The sequence below is a fragment of the Danio rerio genome, chromosome 5, assembly GCF_049306965.1.
Source record: "Danio rerio strain Tuebingen ecotype United States chromosome 5, GRCz12tu, whole genome shotgun sequence".
NCBI lineage: Eukaryota > Metazoa > Chordata > Actinopteri > Cypriniformes > Danionidae > Danio > Danio rerio.
Window position 1 is genome coordinate 69706317 of NC_133180.1, and position 18644 is coordinate 69724960.

General features: G+C 34.7%; 1 protein-coding gene across 5 annotated transcripts in view; it reads left to right on the forward strand.

Annotated features, from left to right (window-relative positions):
* The window catches only part of rgs3b (regulator of G protein signaling 3b), a 107650-nt gene that overhangs the window by 15355 nt on the left and 73651 nt on the right, over window positions 1–18644 (forward strand). For 3 of the 5 annotated variants that reach the window (XR_012406473.1, XM_068221553.2, XM_073951578.1), the window contains exons 4-8: window positions 7521–7571; window positions 9913–9971; window positions 10338–10432; window positions 10742–10810; window positions 13286–13346. Coding sequence is in view for 4 of the 5 variants with exons in the window: in XM_068221553.2 (XP_068077654.2) it covers window positions 7521–7571; window positions 9913–9971; window positions 10338–10432; window positions 10742–10810; window positions 13286–13346 (335 nt within the window). In the remaining variant the exon portion in view is untranslated. Of the gene's footprint in view, window positions 1–5647; window positions 5991–7520; window positions 7572–9912; window positions 9972–10337; window positions 10433–10741; window positions 10811–13285; window positions 13347–18644 lie in introns of those variants that run through there. The other 2 variants (XM_068221554.2, XM_073951579.1) reach the window with 2 other exon arrangements.

Below are 18644 nucleotides of genomic sequence, written 5' to 3' on the forward strand. Positions count from 1 at the left end.
CTCAATAAAGAGGCCTCCCTCTCCTCCTTTTCTCTTTTTCGCTTGCGTTTGCTAAATCCACTTGTTTCACTCATTTTGATATCCGACACCTACTACACTACAGTCCGCTCACAGCAGCGCGCGTTATTTTATAGACTTGCATTTCCACGCTTGACCAATTACAGCATTCCATTTAGTTTTGAAAAAAATAAAAAAGAAATCAAGAAAAAAAAGTCTGCGTGCTTATAATTGATTATATATGGTGCCTTTTTCTCACGTTTTAAATATGATGATGATGATGATGATAATCTAATAATAATAATAAGAAGAAGATGATGAAATTATAATAATACTATGGTAGCGACTATTTGCTATGAGGAGATAATATATTGTCTAAAGCAATAGATTCTTTTTACAGAGAGGGAGACATCTTAATTAAGGCATGTGTCTTTAAGCTATGTGCCATGAAGTCGGAGAAAGTGGGTGAAGTAGGGCTAGTTGTGGCAGATGATCAGGCTAACCAGGGTTCAGAAGAGGGCGACTAAATACAGATTAATTGTATTAAGATGTCGCTAACATTTAAGACCATGTGGAAAATAACAATAAGCTGTTTTATACTGTAAATTAGCTGCAGATTATTTGCAATAAAATAAACTTTTAGATACTGTTTTTGCACATCTGAAAAAGGCTAAAGGTTAACTACATATTTATTTTAATTTTAAAAAACATTTCCTTCTTGTTAAATGTATTTCCAATCCGATATGTGATGGAGAGAAAAATAAGGGTGAGTTCAGCAGACGATGGATTCGATCCGGGATCGAGTTGGAGGCCTCTGATCACGATGCGAGGCACTAATGCGCTGCGCCACTGACAGTGGCAGTTTCAACGCTCTTTAGTCATATTGTCTCTAGTAGTCAGACAGCAGATATGCCAAAGCGACATTCCGAAAATAACTTTTTTCCGCCTCAGAAAAAAACTTTTTTTTCGCCTCTCGCAGGGGCCCCAAATGCTCACGGGCCCCTGGGCCCGTGCCCATAATGCCCATTGGATAATCCGGCCCTGGGTGTACACATTCATAAAGCACAATATTAAACTCTAAATACGACTAAATAAATAAAATAATTAAAAACTCCAGGTTTGCACAGCCCACTTGGAGCTCGAAGGCCCACCCACTTGGAGCTGGCTCCGACCTCCGTTTATACCCCTCTCGAGTGAACAGATTGATAAAGCATTCTTTGACATTGTTCACTGAGTACCACTAGATGGCAGTGTTGAAATGCTCAGACCAAGCCAATCTTGTTGTAAAGGGACAGAAACAATTGATGGGCTGTTCAACAATTATAAATACACAGAATCCATTCCAGATTGTAAAATTGTATATAAACTTTGTTTAAAGGCTTTAATAAGCATTATTATTTTTCTAGTTTTTCTGTAGATTATTAATGCACCTCAAAACATAATATCTTGTCCTATTTTAGAAGCAAATAGTATGTTGTATGTCTCTCCATTAAGCTTAGGCAAGGCAAGTTATTTAGCACATTTTATACACAGTGTGAATTCAAAGTGCTTTACATAAACAATAATAAAAGAAACAAAACACAAGTATAAGCAAAAAAAAATAGATTCATAATTTGTTAAAACAGGCTTCATTCACAAAATGTTTTAAAACAAAATTAATAGAAAGAATAAATAATTGCACACAGCTGGTCAAATGTACAGACAGTGCCACTTTTTTTATTCAGTTCCAGACATAAAATGAAATTACACAATTTAATAATGACACATTAATTAAAAATCAAAATAACGACATTACACATTTTTACAATTTTAATTAAATGCTGAATTTTATGTTGTTTTCAGTGCATTTTTAAATGTACAGACGTCATTCATTCATTTTCTTTTCGGCTTAGTCCCTTTATTAATCAGGGGTCGCCACAGAGGAATGAACCGCCAATTTATCCAGCATATGTTTTATGCAGCGAATGCCCTTCCAGCTGCAACCCATCACTGGGAAACACCCATACACTTCCATTCACACACATACACTACGGACAATTTAACCTACCCAGTTCACCTGTACCGCATGTCTTGGGACTTGTGGGGAAACCGGAGCACCCGGAGGAAACCCACGCCAACACAAGAGAACATGCAAACTCCATACACGAAATACCAACTGACCCAGCCGAGGCTCGAACCAGTAACCTTTTTGCTGTAAGGCAACAGTGCTACCAACTGCACTACCATGTTGCCGACAGTGCCACTCAATATATATAAATATGTTTTTTTTATTCAGTTACACACATACATTTAAACTACACACTTTAATAATGACACATTAATTAAAAATCTAAATAAAGACTTTATATTTGTTTTTAATTTTAATTAAATGCTGGCTAGGTAGGTAGTGCTGTCGCCTTACAGCAAGCAGGTCCCTGTTCAAGCCTCGGCTGGGTCAGTTTGCGTTTCCGTGTGGAGTTTTCATGTTCTCCCATGTGTTCGCGTGGGTTTCCTCTGGGTGCTCCGGTTTCCCCCACAGTCCAAAGACATGCAGTACACTTGAATTGGGTAGGCTAAATTGTCCGTTGTGTATGTGTGTGATTGAGTGTGTATGGGTGTTTCCCAGTGATGGGTTGCAGCTGGAAGGGCATCCGCTGCGTAAAACATATGCTGGATAAGTTGGCGGTTCATTCCGCTGTGGTGACCCCTGATTTATAAAGGGACTAAGCCGAAAAGAAAATGAATGAATGAATAAATGCTGGATTTTTCTATTTGTTAGTGTGCTGAAAAAATGTCCACAAAAATAATAAGCAGCACAACTTTTTCAATAAAAACTTTGCTAATATAAAAAATGTATAAAAAGAAAAATTTTAATATGAACATTTCCTAAGAATCAGATCGGTGTTTACTGATTTAACACTGAAAAATAATACAAATTGACAATATATTGAAATAAAAGGTCAGTTTTATCACTATTATGATACAAATGTAAAAACATCACAATTTGTCCTCTATTGCTCATAAATTTGCTCGCTTTGGGGAACAGATACAACTTAGAAACAATAATATTTTTATTTTATTTATTTTTTTACAAATTTATGTTTTATATTTTTCACTGATTCTGGAGTGGGAAAATTAACATGACTGAAATCCAGCATGCTCTGTGCCAGTTCATTCATTTTTCGTCAGCTTAGTTCCTAATTTATCAGGGTTCGTGTGGAATGAACCGCCAACTATTTCAGCATATGTTTTAAGCAGCGGATGTCCTTCCAGCCGCAACCCAGTACTGGGAAACACACTTAAACTCTTGCATTCATACACACACTAATACACTACGGCCAATTTATTTTATTCAACTCACCCTTAGCTCACGCCTTTGGACTGTGGGGAAAACCAGAGCACCCAGCAGCCACGCCAACACGGAGAACATGCAAACTTCAGACAGACATGCCAACTGGCCCAACCGGGACTCAAACCAGCGACCTTTTGCTGTGAGGCCACAGTGCTAACCACTGAGCCTTTGTTCCGCCTCTGTGTCAGTTGTTGATTGTTATTTTTATCTGCATAGATGTTGAGTTGCATGTATTTTCCACATCTCTCCCAAAGGAGGCCAGGAAACCGAGCTTAACACAATGTTTTATGCACTCAACACGCTTTGGCTCTTGCAGATGTGGGTGTACTTTTCACAGCCACAACATGCTTTCATCCTGGAGTTTGTCCAGTTAGCAGGATTCACACAGCAGCACCTAATAGCTATTCTTATCTTCTTTATGCTAATCAGTAAAACGTGTGAAAGAAAGACGTGACCTCTGGAGAGGCAGAGAGAGCAGCAGCTTCATCCAGGAAATAAGGAGACTGTTTGATTTCCTTTTGTGTCAATAAATGACTCGCACAGATTAAAGTCCTTTAACGGCCAAGAATAATGACTTCGCCTGAAGACGACTTTTAGTCATTCTTCCAAGAACAATAACATGTGTGATTAGTATTTATAGAAAGCACTTTTCTGTTATCGTCATATCATAATCCAAAAAAGAAAACACACTGGTTTGTTTTTGTGAATTATAGGGTCTTTACTTAATTTTTTTATTGAATTTATACTGTAGAAACTGTATTTTTAATCCATATCCCTAGACCCGTCCCATATCTCAAAAAAATAAAAAAAATTCTCATTCTGTTTGATTGATAAGCTTTTGAAAAAATTGGGACATCAACAATGTCCTCATAATTCACCAACTTCTTGTTATAGAAGTTGTTAATCTTCTAGATTTAGTTTTTACAAATTTAAGTAGATTAAACATAAAACAATTAAGTTGTCCCCATAAAAACGCAGGAATTTTGTTGTTTCAGCTCATTTTATATAAGTAGTGAACAAAACAGTCACATTTTGAGTGTAGAGCAAAAAACAGCAAAAAATGTAATAATAATCTGTGTAAAATAAAGCACAAAACAAGACCAAAAACAAAGAAAATGGCAACATAAAAGACAACAGTGTTTTAATTTAAAGAAACATAACAAAAAATCACAGAATTTCTAGATTTCATTATTCAAATTATTTGGATATGTATTTTTATTACTAACATTTTTTACCATTAAAAATTATACACACACACACACACACACACACACACACACACACACACACACACACACACACACACACACACACACACACACACACACACACACACACACACACACAGTTCAAGTCAGAATTTTTAGCCTTTGATTTTCTTTTTTTTTTTTATATATTTCGCAAATGATGTTTAACAGAGCAAGGAAATTTTCACAGTATGTCTGAAAATATTTTTTCTTCTAGAGAAAGTCTTATTTTTTTTATTTTGGCCAGAATAAAAGCAGTTTTAAATTTTTCAAAACTTATTTTAAGGCCATAATTATTAGCCCCTTTAAGCTATATATTTTTTCGATATTTTTACAGAACAAACCATCGTTATACAATAACTTGCCTAAATTATACTAACCTGCCTAGTTAACCTAATTAACCTAATTAGTTAAGCCTTTAGATGTCACTTTAAGCTGTATAGAAGTGTCTTGAAAATATCTAGTCAAATATTATTTACTGTCTGTCATCATGGCAAAGATAAAATAAATCAGTTATTAGAAATGAGTTATTAAAACTATTATGTTTAGAAATGTGTTGAAAAAATCTGATATATATATATATATATATATATATATATATATATATATATATATATATATATATATATATATATATATATATATATATATAAAACCAGCAATAATGTGTGTAATAAATAAAATTTTAAATAATATTCCAGAAAAAGTAAATCAGAAAAATATCTGATTTCATGGACTCAGATAAGAATGTTTGCTGTTTGTATTATGTTTAGTCTACCTAAATTTGTAAAAACGAATAAGTTAACTTAATTCCTTTATGTTGTCCAAACACAAATCAATTTTTTATTTTTTTTTAGGGCCTTATATATCATTTGTTTTATGTTTTCCATCTCAAAGTTCACGGTGAGATCATTACTTTGAAGCAAGCAGATTAATCCAAGTGTGTACTGCTTTTGAATTATGCTATATTATGAGAAACCAAACAACTGACCTCAGATCTGCATGAAGGGCAGAGGTTTAGTTTATTGTTAGTCTGGCAGGTGGACTTTCCCTCCCTCCCTCCCCTTTCACTAGAGCACTGCTGCTCTTTGACCAATCACAGCTCCTCCTGTCTTATCACATATTCAAAACGCAAGGCGGTTCAAATTTATGCTTGTTTTCTCCTGCTGTCCTTTATCCTCCAGTGGCAACATATGCATAGTGGCGGTTAAGCCTTTGAATAGCTGCAAGGCTTCACGTTTGAATTCATTTATAAGATTTCTGACACCTCATGTGTCATGCGTGCACTTTGGAAAATTTTGGTAAATATTCAAGCTGTTGGTTTTACTGTAACATGGACTGTCAGAAGGCACAGAAAATGGCACTGAGCCGTTTAAGACAATGGCAGAGATCTGCTTTTCTTTTACAAACTCACGGTGAGTCTTTATTGAAATACTTCAGTAACATTAAAGTGTTATCTGCAGTTTAAATAGTCTACAATATATAAGATTATACCCTTCTCAGTTGTGAAATTGATTAACATTTTCCCCTTTTTGTTAGTTTTATTGACATTAGCTACTGTATAAGCTAGTTTTACTGAATGGGGATGAGCAAATTGCTTGCTAGCTAATACGTTGAAGCAAATTTAACAGATACAAACAGCCACACGCTAAATATTTCATATTTTTAAAAGCTCAACATTCAAATCAGGCTTTATTTGTTTAGTTAAATTTAAGAACTTTCCAAAGAACTTTCATTTATTCTTTTTCATTCAGCGTAGTCCCCTATTTATCCGGCATCGCGACTGTGATGTAGATGAAGAGACTTTAATGTGTGTGACTGCACACGTCAGCGTTTGAGAGACACCGATCTGATGGCCTGACTCTGCTGCAGGTCTGGAGGAAATATGTCTATGTCAGTGCACATATTAGTGGAACAGCAGCTGTTGTGTCATATGCTATGCTCCAATAATTTGAGCATCCATTACACCTGCAAGTCTGACAGGTTTTTAGGTCCACATATAGCTAGATTTTTTTTTAAAAATTAAAATATATATTAAAAGTTATAAGCAGAAATTATTAAGGGATTTTAAAATTACTCATACTGGAAAAGTCATGATAGCTTCAACAAATAATAATAATAATAATAATAATAATAATAATAATAATAATAAATGTAACAATATTAAACAGTATTGCTGTTATACTGTGTTTTTGACCAAAGTAATAGTATTAAAAAATTTTGGTTTAGTGTACTGACCCCTGACATGTTTAAACCTGTGAAAAAGTAAGTTTTTGTTTCTATGTTTTATGTTTGTGTAAAAAAATAAAATAAATAAATAAATAAATAAATATATATATATATATATATATATATATATATATATATATATATATATATATATATATATATATATATATATATATATATATATATATATATATATACTGTATAACTGTAATAATATATGTAAATAATATTTCTGTAATAATATTACATTAGATATTTACTGTGCTGCAACAACATTATTGTCAAAGTAAAGAATAATATTGAAAAGAAGAATTTAGGTAATACTATGATAAATTATTATTAATAATAATAATAAAATGAACGATAAACATGATAACTATAATATACTAACACTGATAACAGTAATGATACTACTACAACTACTACTACTACTACTAATAATAATAATATTAATAAAACAACAACAGCTTTAACAATAAATTGAGGTGGTGGAAGATATATGATCAGCATTGAAGTGTACAGTGTTTGTCAATTGCTTTGTGATGCATTAAAAAAGTAAGACGTGTGGCATGGATCAGTCTAGTGCAATGCCCAGGCTGCCATGCCCACGCCACACTTAGTGTGTTACCATTAATTTTAACTGATTGCAAAATTCATTGTTTGTTTTTTGCATTATGCTTAATGTCTGCATGTAATTTGGTTTTCTGTGCCCACAGGTCAGCTTAAACTGATAGTCACTCCAGGCCGAGGGTGGCTTTATATGCAAGGTAAGCAAGAAACACAACGTACTTTAAACAAGTACACTACCTGATAAAAGTCTTGTGTGGAAATATAAATTTCTATCAACTAATTCCAAATGAACAATAATCTACGTATAACTAAAAAGTTATATTCTTTGGTTTTTAATTATATAATTTCATTAACATCCCAGCTAGGAGGGACATTTAACCTTTATCTCTCTGACTACAGGCTAAGCCAGTGATGCAAATGCTTTAAACGACTCTGTCTTTGTTTTCGGGTGTTGCTTTTATGCTACAGAAACCCTATGTTGATTAACTTGTGTGGTCAGTAGCTGGGCCGTTTTTTAACACCTATGCCAGGCTGACTCCAACTCTTAATTTGCATGCTTTGTTTAGCCATATCCCCTCCTCCTAAGAACACAATATAGACATGAAATCTTTGTCTTAAATCAGACTTGTGAAAGAACTTGCAGACTGCGGACCTCTAGTAGGCTCTTGCAGACACATGGACATCTTAAAGACGCTGTATGACTGCAGATTAACCAACACGTCTCAATAAAGGAATTCTGCTTGTTTCGAGTCTCCTGGACTGGGTTCTCTCCTCTTTTCATCTCATTTATTCTTTTTTACAACACTTGTCATTGATCACAGTCGTAAGAGCAGCAAATAATAACTTGACTTCTAGTTGATCATTTGGAAAAGGGGCGGAAGGTAGATTTTTCCAATGAATCATCTGTTGAAGTGTATCCCAATCATCACAAATACTGCAGAAGGCCAATTGTAACCCGCATGGACCCAAGATTCTTATAGAAATCAGTCAAGTTTGGTGAAGGAAAAATCGTGGTTTGGGGTTACATTCAGTATGGGGGCGTGCGAGAAATCTGCAGAGTGGATGGCAACATCAACAGCCTGAGGTATCAAAACATTTGTGCTGCCCATTACATTCAGGGTGTCCGCAGGGTCTTAAAAACACTTAAAATGAATTAAATTTCAAAAACAAAATTTTAGGCTTTAAAAAGTCCTAAATTAACATTAAAAAGTCTTAAATAATTTTAAACTGGTCTTAATTTTAAAAAAAGTTCATCCAATCTCCATCAATCAATCTAAATATTTTTTTATATATAAATATTTACGTTTCTTTTTTTTTTTTTTGCAAAGAGATACAATTCAAAACAGCTGTCAGACATTTTTACAGCAAATTCTCTGAATTAAATTCCCTGATCAGGAAAAGAAAACTAAAAACAATTACACAATTCCTCATGATAATAACATCAATATATTCCTTTACATGATTTTCCATTTACACAAAAACTATTTGCAGAAGTGTGTGGACATAATATTTATTAATATGCATGAAACATAAGGTTTTGCAAACAGAAATGTATTAGGTTGAATAGAAGCTATACTCAATTAATTTGAACAAAAAGCAAACCAATATATTTTTTTTGTAATTTTCTTCAAAATATACTTTTGACAATGCTAAACTTGTCATTAAAAAAGAAACATGTTGAAAAAATAAATGTATACAACTGGACACATTAGGATATGTGGTTAAGAAATAACTGCATTACAATTTTTTCCCAATTCTTTTGGCCCTAATGGGCTATGTTAAGCCCTGTATAAGTCTAGAATTTGGTCTTAAAAGGGTCTTAAAAGTCTTAGATTTGATTTGATGAAACCTGCAGAAACCCTGACATTGCAAACCATAGGAGAGGGCAAATTCTTCAGCAGGATAGCGCTCCTTCTCGTAATTCAGCCTCCACATCAAAGTTCCTGAAAGTAAAGGTCAATGTGCTTCAGGATTGGCCATCCCAGTCACCAGATCTGAACATTATTGAGCATGTCTAGGTTAAGATGGAGGAGGAGGCATTGAAGATGAATAAAAACAATCTTGATGAATTCTGGGAGTCCTACAAGAACTCTTTTTTTTGCCATTCCTGATGACTTTATTATTACGTTATTTGAGTCATTGTAGAGATGTTTGGATGTAGTCCTCCAAGCTCATGGGAGTCATACACAATGTTAATTCTTTTTCCACTGCACCATGACTTTATATTCTATACTATACATTATTTTTGTTAAGTGACAAGACTTTTGTCTAAGCAAAGTCAGACCTTACTGTCCTAATTAAATAATTAAAAATCAAGGCATGATCATATTATATTTTGGTAAAATAAGCATAATCTAGAGGCCTTTGCCTTCATATAAGCACTTCTAAAACCAAATGATCTTCTAGAAGTCAAGTTATTATTTGTTGTTCTTAAAACTTGAATTGGCGGCAAGACTTTTTTCAGGTAGTATATACAATTTATATCCCTATCTCATATAATAAGAACTTCATTACTCATCCTCTCCTGTTTATCAACAGTTTTGGAGGCCAGAGGACTCATGGGAAGAGAATACAGACCATGTGACTCATATGTAAAGGTGGGTATTTTACAGATCCAGTCAATGCAGTTTGTTCATATGAGGCCATGTGACCGCGAACAACCTATTTTTCTCCGAGCTGACAGACAGCAATAACTTTCCCGGTCACTGTTGGTGATGATGTGTTATTATTTTTGTCATCATTTGTCGCATAATCCTCGGTTGGATGTCTGCCCTTGAAATGAACCCATTTTCATGTCAGCCCGAGCAAGATTCAGGCATGAGAAAGCATCAGTTGCGTTGGCAGCTGTCCACTCAATTCCCGATTCAAGTGTTGATTGATTTTCCCACTGAATATGTCCACTAGCAATGTTAAACAAGAGCACTTAGCAGCCACCATCCATAACACGTGTTTGTTTATTCCAGATAAGCATCGCTCCGGATGTTGACCACAGCAAGCGCTGGAAAACCAGGACTGTTCTGGACTGCAAGAGTCCTGTTTTCAACGAGGGCTTTATGCTGTGAGTGACTCGTTTATCATTTTGGTGTTTGCTACAGACCCGTACTATGGTGTTTAAGACTAGGAAGCAGAAGAGTGCCATGTTATCTCATAGATGAATAATTTATGTTAAACATCGTGTGCCCTCTGACCTCTAGTCTGAAAGCTTCTCTCCATCTCTATCAGTCTTCTGGACAGAGACTTTAGTGCTGGGTGTCCTGCCTCTCTTTTGTTAGAAAGAGTCAAGTCTTCGGAGGAGAGGGCCATTGTGTTTTTGGATGAGGCTGGACTTTGATGGATGAGCTTTTGAAGTGTTGTGTATTTGTTGTAGAGACGTGGATGAAGATGACCAGAAGAAGAGGCTGCTGGTGACAGTGTGGAATCGGGATCGTGATTCCAGGTAGGACACGTGTTATTATTAGTTTTAGCTTAAAGGTGCCATGTAATGAAAATCTTGATGTAACTAGTGTTACGTCCCCTCCCTTTTTTAATGGTCGAGGGGAAATGAAAAGGAAAACATTAAACCAGTTGTAATTATTGTTGACATTTATAACAGATGAGGAGCAACAAGACAGTAAAGAGCAATTTAAGTGAACTTCATTCATTCATTTTCTTTTTGGCTTAGTCTCTTTATTAACCAAACACATACACTATGGACAATTTAGCTTATTTAATTCATCTATAGCGCATGTTTTTGGGCTGGGTTTCCTCCGTGTGCTTTGGGTTCCCCCACAAGTCCAAAGATATGCGCTATAGGTGAATTGGGTAAGTTATAAATGGCTGTAGGGTATGTGTGTGAATGAGAGTGTATGGGTGTTTCCCAGTGATGGGATGCAGCTGGAAGGGCATCCACTGCTATAACATATGCTGGATAAGTTGGCGGTTCCTTTTTCTGTGGCAACCCCTGATGAATAAAGGGACGAAACCAAAAGGAATATGAATTAATGAAAATCAACCAAGTTTAACAGACATAAGGAGGACAAAGGGGATGAGCCATACAAAAGAAAAGAACAAAACAAAAATCAACTAACTAACCCATTTAACTCTTCTGCTTTAATTACAAAATAAAACAAAAAGTAAACGTTAAAAGTCCGAAACAGTGTATCTTACCTACTCTCTTCTCTCTCTACTATACAAGCACACTACCTGACAAAAGTCTTGGTGTTGATCACTGTTGTAAGAGCAACAAATAATAGCTTGACTTTTATTTGGTCAATTGGAAAAGTGGTAGAAGGTCAATTTTTCTGATGAATCATCTGTTGAACTGCATCCCAATCATCACAAATACTGCAGAAAACCTATTGGAACCCGCATGGACCCACAATTTTCATGAAAATCAGTCAAGTTTGGTGAAGGAAAAATCATGGTTTGGGGTTACATTCAGTATGGGGGCGTGTGAGAGATCTGCAGAGTGGATGGCAACATCAACAGACTGAGGTATCAAAACATTTGTGCTGCCCATTACATTACAAACCACAGGAGAGGGCAAATTCTTCAGCAGGATAGCGCTCCTTCTCATACTTCAGCCTCCACATCAAAGTTCCTGAAAGTAAAGAAGGTTTAGGTGCTCCAGGATTGGTCAGCACAATCACCAGACATGAATATTATTGAGCATGTCTAGGGCAAGATCAAAGAAGAGGCATTGAAGCTGAATCCAAAGAATCTTGATGAGCTCTGGGAGTCCTGCAAGAACGCTTTCTTTGCCATTCCGGATGACTTTATTAAAAAGTGATTTGAGTCATTGCAGAGATGACCTTATATTCTATACTGTACATTATTTCTGTTTAGTGACAAGACTTTTGTCTAAGCAAAGGCAGACCTTAAGCCTCCTTTCCACTGCACACGGCAAACAACAAGCGACAGACCAGAAGTCATTCCTTTCCAATGGAGAGCAATCTGGGAGCTGCGTGGAGTTCCAATCATCTTTGTATGCGCAAAATTCAGATCCGATTTGAGCTGCGGATCCGTTGAAATATTTGAACTCCTGCGACTAGACCGTATGCGCCCTGCCGACTGGATGTGATGTATTCCAGTGTTGTAAAAGCAGGTCCGTGTGCGCGAGATGAGAAATAGGTGTTTATTTGGTTATTTTTTTAATTATAAAAAGTCTCTCTCTCTCTTTTCTTCTCTCTCTCTCTCTCTCTCTCTCTCTCTCTCTCTCTCTCTCTCTCTCTCTCTCTCTCTCTCTCTCTCTATATATATATATATATATATATATATATATATATAAAGATTTCTGTTCATGAATGTAAGTAAGAAAGTAATAAAAATATATTTTTTAATGTTGTTTCCACATTCTCCTATATTTTAGCGGTCTATGAGTTTCTAGTATTCAGTCATTCATTAAACCATGTGAACGCACAGAGAATAAAGGCTCTTGCTTTTGCACTCCTTTATTTCGGACACTGTGAGAATCAGCTTCTCTCCCATGGTGCACGACAACACTTAAAATACTGTGCGACTGCCACAAGGGGGCGTATTCCGACTGTTGTGTCCAAATGTCGTGTGCAGTGGAAAGGCGGCTTTACTATCCTAAATATATAATTAAAAATATTTAGTCAAGGACAGACCTAGAGTAAATTATCATACAATTTTCATTTGTGGGTGAACTATCCCTTTAATACAGTATCACTCACATGTATACTATGAGTACAGTTGTTTTAGTGTATATTGTATGCTTGTGCTGCAAAAATACACTCTGCAGTGCCCAACTGACTCACAAAAATCAATGTTATTGGCGTTTTTGTTTTCAGTACCAGCGGCGTTACAGGGCAGTGAACAAACATGATCTAAGTGGGGTTCGCCAATATGAAGATCATCATGACGTTATCAGGAGTTCAAATATTCCCGCTTGACGTTGTGTTTTTGCCCACAGGCGCAGTGACTTCCTGGGCTGTATGAGTTTTGGTGTCCACTCCCTCATCACTTCATCTAAGGTAAATATCCTGTTGTTTACATTTACCCTGCAGTGCTGTGAAAGGCATTTGGATATGGCAGTGTTCATGCTTTGAATGAGAGCAAGTTACAAATGACATTTGCAGTGGTTCTTTCTTTTATTTATATATATTTCGATGGGCAGGCGACGCAGTAGCGCAGTAGGTAGTGCTGTTGCCTCACAGCAAGAAGGTCGCTGGTTCGAGTCCCGACTGAGCCAGTTGCCATTCGCGTGTAGTTTGCATGTTCTCCCTGCGTTCGTGTGGGTTTCCTCCGGGTGCTCCGGTTTCCCCCACAGTCCAAAGACATGCGGTACAGGTGAATTGGGTAGGCTAAATTGTCCGTAATGTACGAGTGTGAGGGAGTGTGTATAGATGTTTCCCAGAGATGGGTTGTGGCTAGAAGGGCATCCGCTGCATAAAACATGTGCTGGATAAGTTGGCGGTTCATTCCGCTGTGGCGACCCCAGATTAATAAAAGGACTAAGCCGACAAGAAGATGAATGAATAAATATAGATGGGCAATATTTGAGTTTTGAGTTAAAAGTATAAGAAACATATTCTGGATATCTCTGTGTTTTCTGTTCCCCTTGATGATATGTGTGAATTATAGGTGGAACTAATGTTAAAATAATATATAAAAGTTTCACTCCCTTAATGCAATAATACATTTTTCTAAAAACTGGGTCTAATTGGGTGACATTATAATACATATCCTTCACTGACTCCACATTTTACAATATTTGTACAATATGCAATGATTCTCATTATCTGTTGAGTCCTCCACCATAGTCGTGTCAGTCCTCATGTCTCATTACTTTCATTGCAGGATCTAGACTACACTGTATATATATGCACTGTATATAAAAACAAAATAAGAGATCACTTTAATCTTCTCAATTTATCTGAATTTACTGGATTTATTAGGTGTGGATTTAGGTAAAATATTATGATTTATTTTATTTCTTAATGTCTGTTAACATTTCTTCTAAATATCAAATAAAATTATTGTGATTTAGACTGTTTTTTTCCCTTAGAAAATGACAGTTGGTTAGAATAACTAACGTTTTATTTGGTGTGATTGATTTTAACCAAAAGTTAGTTATTTAGCTAGTTATTTAGTTAATTAACCAAATATATTATTTAATAAATAAAAAAGTTAAAACTTTACTTGAATGGGTGTTCATAAGACTGTCATGAATCCTTTATAATCATAATATCACATAAACGTGAAGGAGATTTCATGCATGCCTTTGACAACTGTTATTAGGGGTCATTTGCTCAGTTATGTCAGTTATTTTAAATGCAGAGATGACATTCTTTGTTACGACAACTTGGCATAAACAAATACATCATGACCAGTCTTCATCTTTGTCATGACTACTTAACATTATTAAGGCAACATAACTTGTCATAAATCTGTCATAAACATGACTGTCATGATGCCTTTGCAATTTTGTCATGAACTCATTAAAATGATAAATTAAGCTTGTACTGTTGTAGTGGAGGTCAAAAAATATTAATGACACTGTTATAAAATGTATGGCATATTTTTAATGGGTTTATGACAGTCTTGTTTATGACAGATTTATGACAAGTTTTGTTGTCTTTATATTGTCAAGTTTGCATAACAAACAATGCCATCTTTGCATTAAAAATGACATAAAAAGTACAATTGTCAACTGTCTCTTTCTTTTGTCTGCTCAGACAGGCTGATGGTGGCCGATGATAAACAATAATTAGCAGTATATCAGAAGGAGGATTAAATGCATTCGATTTCGAAAATATTAACAATGTCTTTAAAATTAATTGGATCAAGAATTGTCTTTATAACAATAATTCCTTATGGTTCTCTATCCCTAATTTTATCTTTGAAAAATGTGGTGGGCTCCACCTTTACTAACTTGTAATTTTAAATGTTCTAAAATTCCTATTAAAACGTCCAATTTTGATAAACAAGCCTTCAATACATGGAAACTGATTTATAAGCATAACTTACCCCCCACCCCCCCCCCACCCCCCAATCAAGTCTTATCTGGAAAAATCAGTACATTTTATTCAAGTCCTTATTTTGAAATGAATATGTTCAAAAATAATTTATTTTTGTTACAGACTTATTAAATCGTGTAGAAGACTTACATAATTACAAGGAATTTCTTAACACTTTTAGTTAAAAAATTACTTTGAATGAATATAAAAAATTTGTTCATTGTATCTCCCCACAATTACTTCACCTTATTAAAACCACAAAATATATATAACCATGTATCTGGCTCTCTTCTAGAGCTTACTTTTAAAGGGCTTTCTTTCATGGATAAAATTTTTTATAACAATTATATCAGGCAAATTCTAACTGCAGTTAAAATTGTTCCTCCAATAGCAATGGTTAAATGGAAACAAGCATTCCCTTCATTCTCCCCCCCCCAAAAAAAATCTGGTCAGATATTTCAGAATACATAATTTCTAATAATGTAAAAGAAACAAATTTTAAAATATTACATATATATTATCCATGCAATGATTTTAAGTTTAAGGAATGTTTTTCACCCTTGTGTTGTTTTTGTAAAATGGAAACAGAAACAATTCTTTATTAATTTTTCAGTTGCAGTTACACAAAACAGTTTTGGTCCCAAGTTTCCTTACTACTTTTTGAAGTGTTTTTTTTTTTTAATTTATCAATATAACTGATAAAATGGTTTTATTTATGGATTGCAACTCTGGATTATTGGAAATGGACAAAATAACAAAAAATATTATTTTATTTGGAAACTATCACATCCACAAAACAAAATGTATGCTGACTGTACCAAATTATAAACTATTCTTTATTGATCTAAACTTTTTATATTTCCCTCACTTCTATACAGAGTAATACCAAAGCTATTAAGGCATCCCAACTGCTGGAAAAAATACTTAATGTATATGATTAATTTTTGTGGTTTAATTCCCTTGTATACAGTTTTATGTATAATTCTGTACTTCTCTGTTTAATCAATAAAAAAAAAAAAGTTGGTGATCGATGGACTGAATGTTTAAATTTATAAATAATTAAAATAGACACTATCCTTATAAATAAACTGCATTGTTGCAATCTAAACAACTACATTCTCGCCTGAAAAGCCTCAAAAGTACATTATGTTGTCCAACAGCTGCAATATTTGTCAAATTGTTGTGAGTTTAATGATCTTCTGTCACTATGTGGGCAGAGTAATACACAAGGGTCAAGAGACTGAGTGCAGTTATTGCAGAATATCGCACTGCTATCAGCCAATCAGAATTGATTGATTAATTTTCTGTTGCCATAAAATTAAATCTAAATATCTCTGAAAACATGTCACGTCTTTGTTGTTTTATTCCAAAAAAACCTAAACAAAAACAAGCTTTTAATGACAACATTATTTTTTATAAAATTACATTTCACTCAAATGCAAAACTATAAATGCAGAGAATCAGAAAAATTCCAAGTGGTTTGTCACACAGGAATGCTGCCATCATTTCATTTATTCATTCATTTTCTTGTCGGCTTAGTCCCTTTATTAATCTGGGGTCACCACAGTGGAATGAACCGCCTACTTATCCAGCAAGTTTTTACACAGCGGATGCCCTTCCTGCCGCAACCCATCTCTGGGAAAGAATGCTACCATCTTATAACATAAATGTCTTTATTGTCATTTTTGATGAAAGTATTGCATCTTAGTTTATATTTAAGAGCTGGATTGACTGACAGATACATGCTTTATGCAGTGTCATGCTTCTGGGAATGATACAGAAACACCACACCTCACTTCACCTTTATGTACACGTACTGTAGTGCATTTCAGTTCAGCAATTATTTATGTAACATCAACACTATTGTAACCGACAGAAATAGAAAGCACGAAAGCTATGAATCTGCCACCTCACAACATCCATTATTTAACCCCAAATGTCCTTTCATCATAACAGTGCTCTGTTTTGACTTACTTAAGGAAAGATAACATTTCATAATCGCTTAATCTAAAGATGTGTTCCTCTCAATTTCACTTTCCCCCTGTCAAAGCATTTCCTCCACACCGTTGTCTAATTACGCAGTGGGGGAAGTGGCGACGAACTGCTCATCGAGGCTTGAAAAATGACCTACAATTACCAAGAGGATCTCGCCGCAAACACACACACTGGCATAGTGGCTTGATTCTGCATGCTCTTCTGCACGGGCAAATGAGAAAGTCCCCGTCTGAGATCCCTGTTCTTTTATATCATGTCCCGTTGTTGAACTCAAGATTGTTATCCTCATGCGTTAAGACAGTTAAGGCTTTCTCGGAGGGTGATATTTTAGGAAAAATGAGATCAAGCTTGATGGATGTTTTATATAACATGATGCCATCTGGCTGAGTCAGAGAGTCAAACTGGCATCAGCTGTTTACAGTGGCAAAGGTCTGAAAAACACACACAAGGCAGAGTATAACTAACAAATACAACTAATACAACTTATGTAGTAGTATACTACAAACACTAATACAACTTGTGTATTAGCGTTTTCAAATTTAGATCTGGGGACCCACACTGGGCCACAAGGTAGCGTTAGAGGGGTGTGTTTGGAATAAAAGCATACAAAATTTAAAAAAAGTCATTAATAATGTTTTAAAAAACATCATGTTTTAAAAAAAGATAAAATAATCAACAATTTTATTCAAACAAACTTAAGTATAAAATAAAAAAATTGTGCTCGTACCACTGTAGTTGACATCAAAAAAAGATTAACGACACTTATAAAATTCATGACATATTTATAATGGCTTCATGTTTATGACAGATTTATGACAAGAAAGCTAATAATAAGATAAAATAAGTTTATTTGAATAAAATTGTTGATTGTTTTTATCTTTATCTTTGTCAGGCAGTGAGAAGTGACAATCTTATTATTATCTTTATTCTTGTCATAAATCTGTCATAAACATGAAGCCATTATAAATATGTCATTAATTTTCTTACAGTGTTGGTAATCTTTTTTGATGTCAACTACAGTGGTGCAAGCACATCTTTTTTTTTATTCATAAGTTTATTTGAATAAAATTGTTGATTAAGTATAAAATATTATGTAATTAGAAATGATCTTATCGTCAAATAATGCAAAAATATTTACTAAAATAAATACAGTTTGGAGGAAGGAAGGAAACTAAATCATTGGCAATTTCTTTTTACGTTATTCTTTTCAGTACAATTTAGATCTTTATGACACTGAACGTCTAGACTCATCATCATAAAAATATGGCACACTTCTAGCTGGAATGGCTAGATAAATGAACCAATTTCCTACTTCAT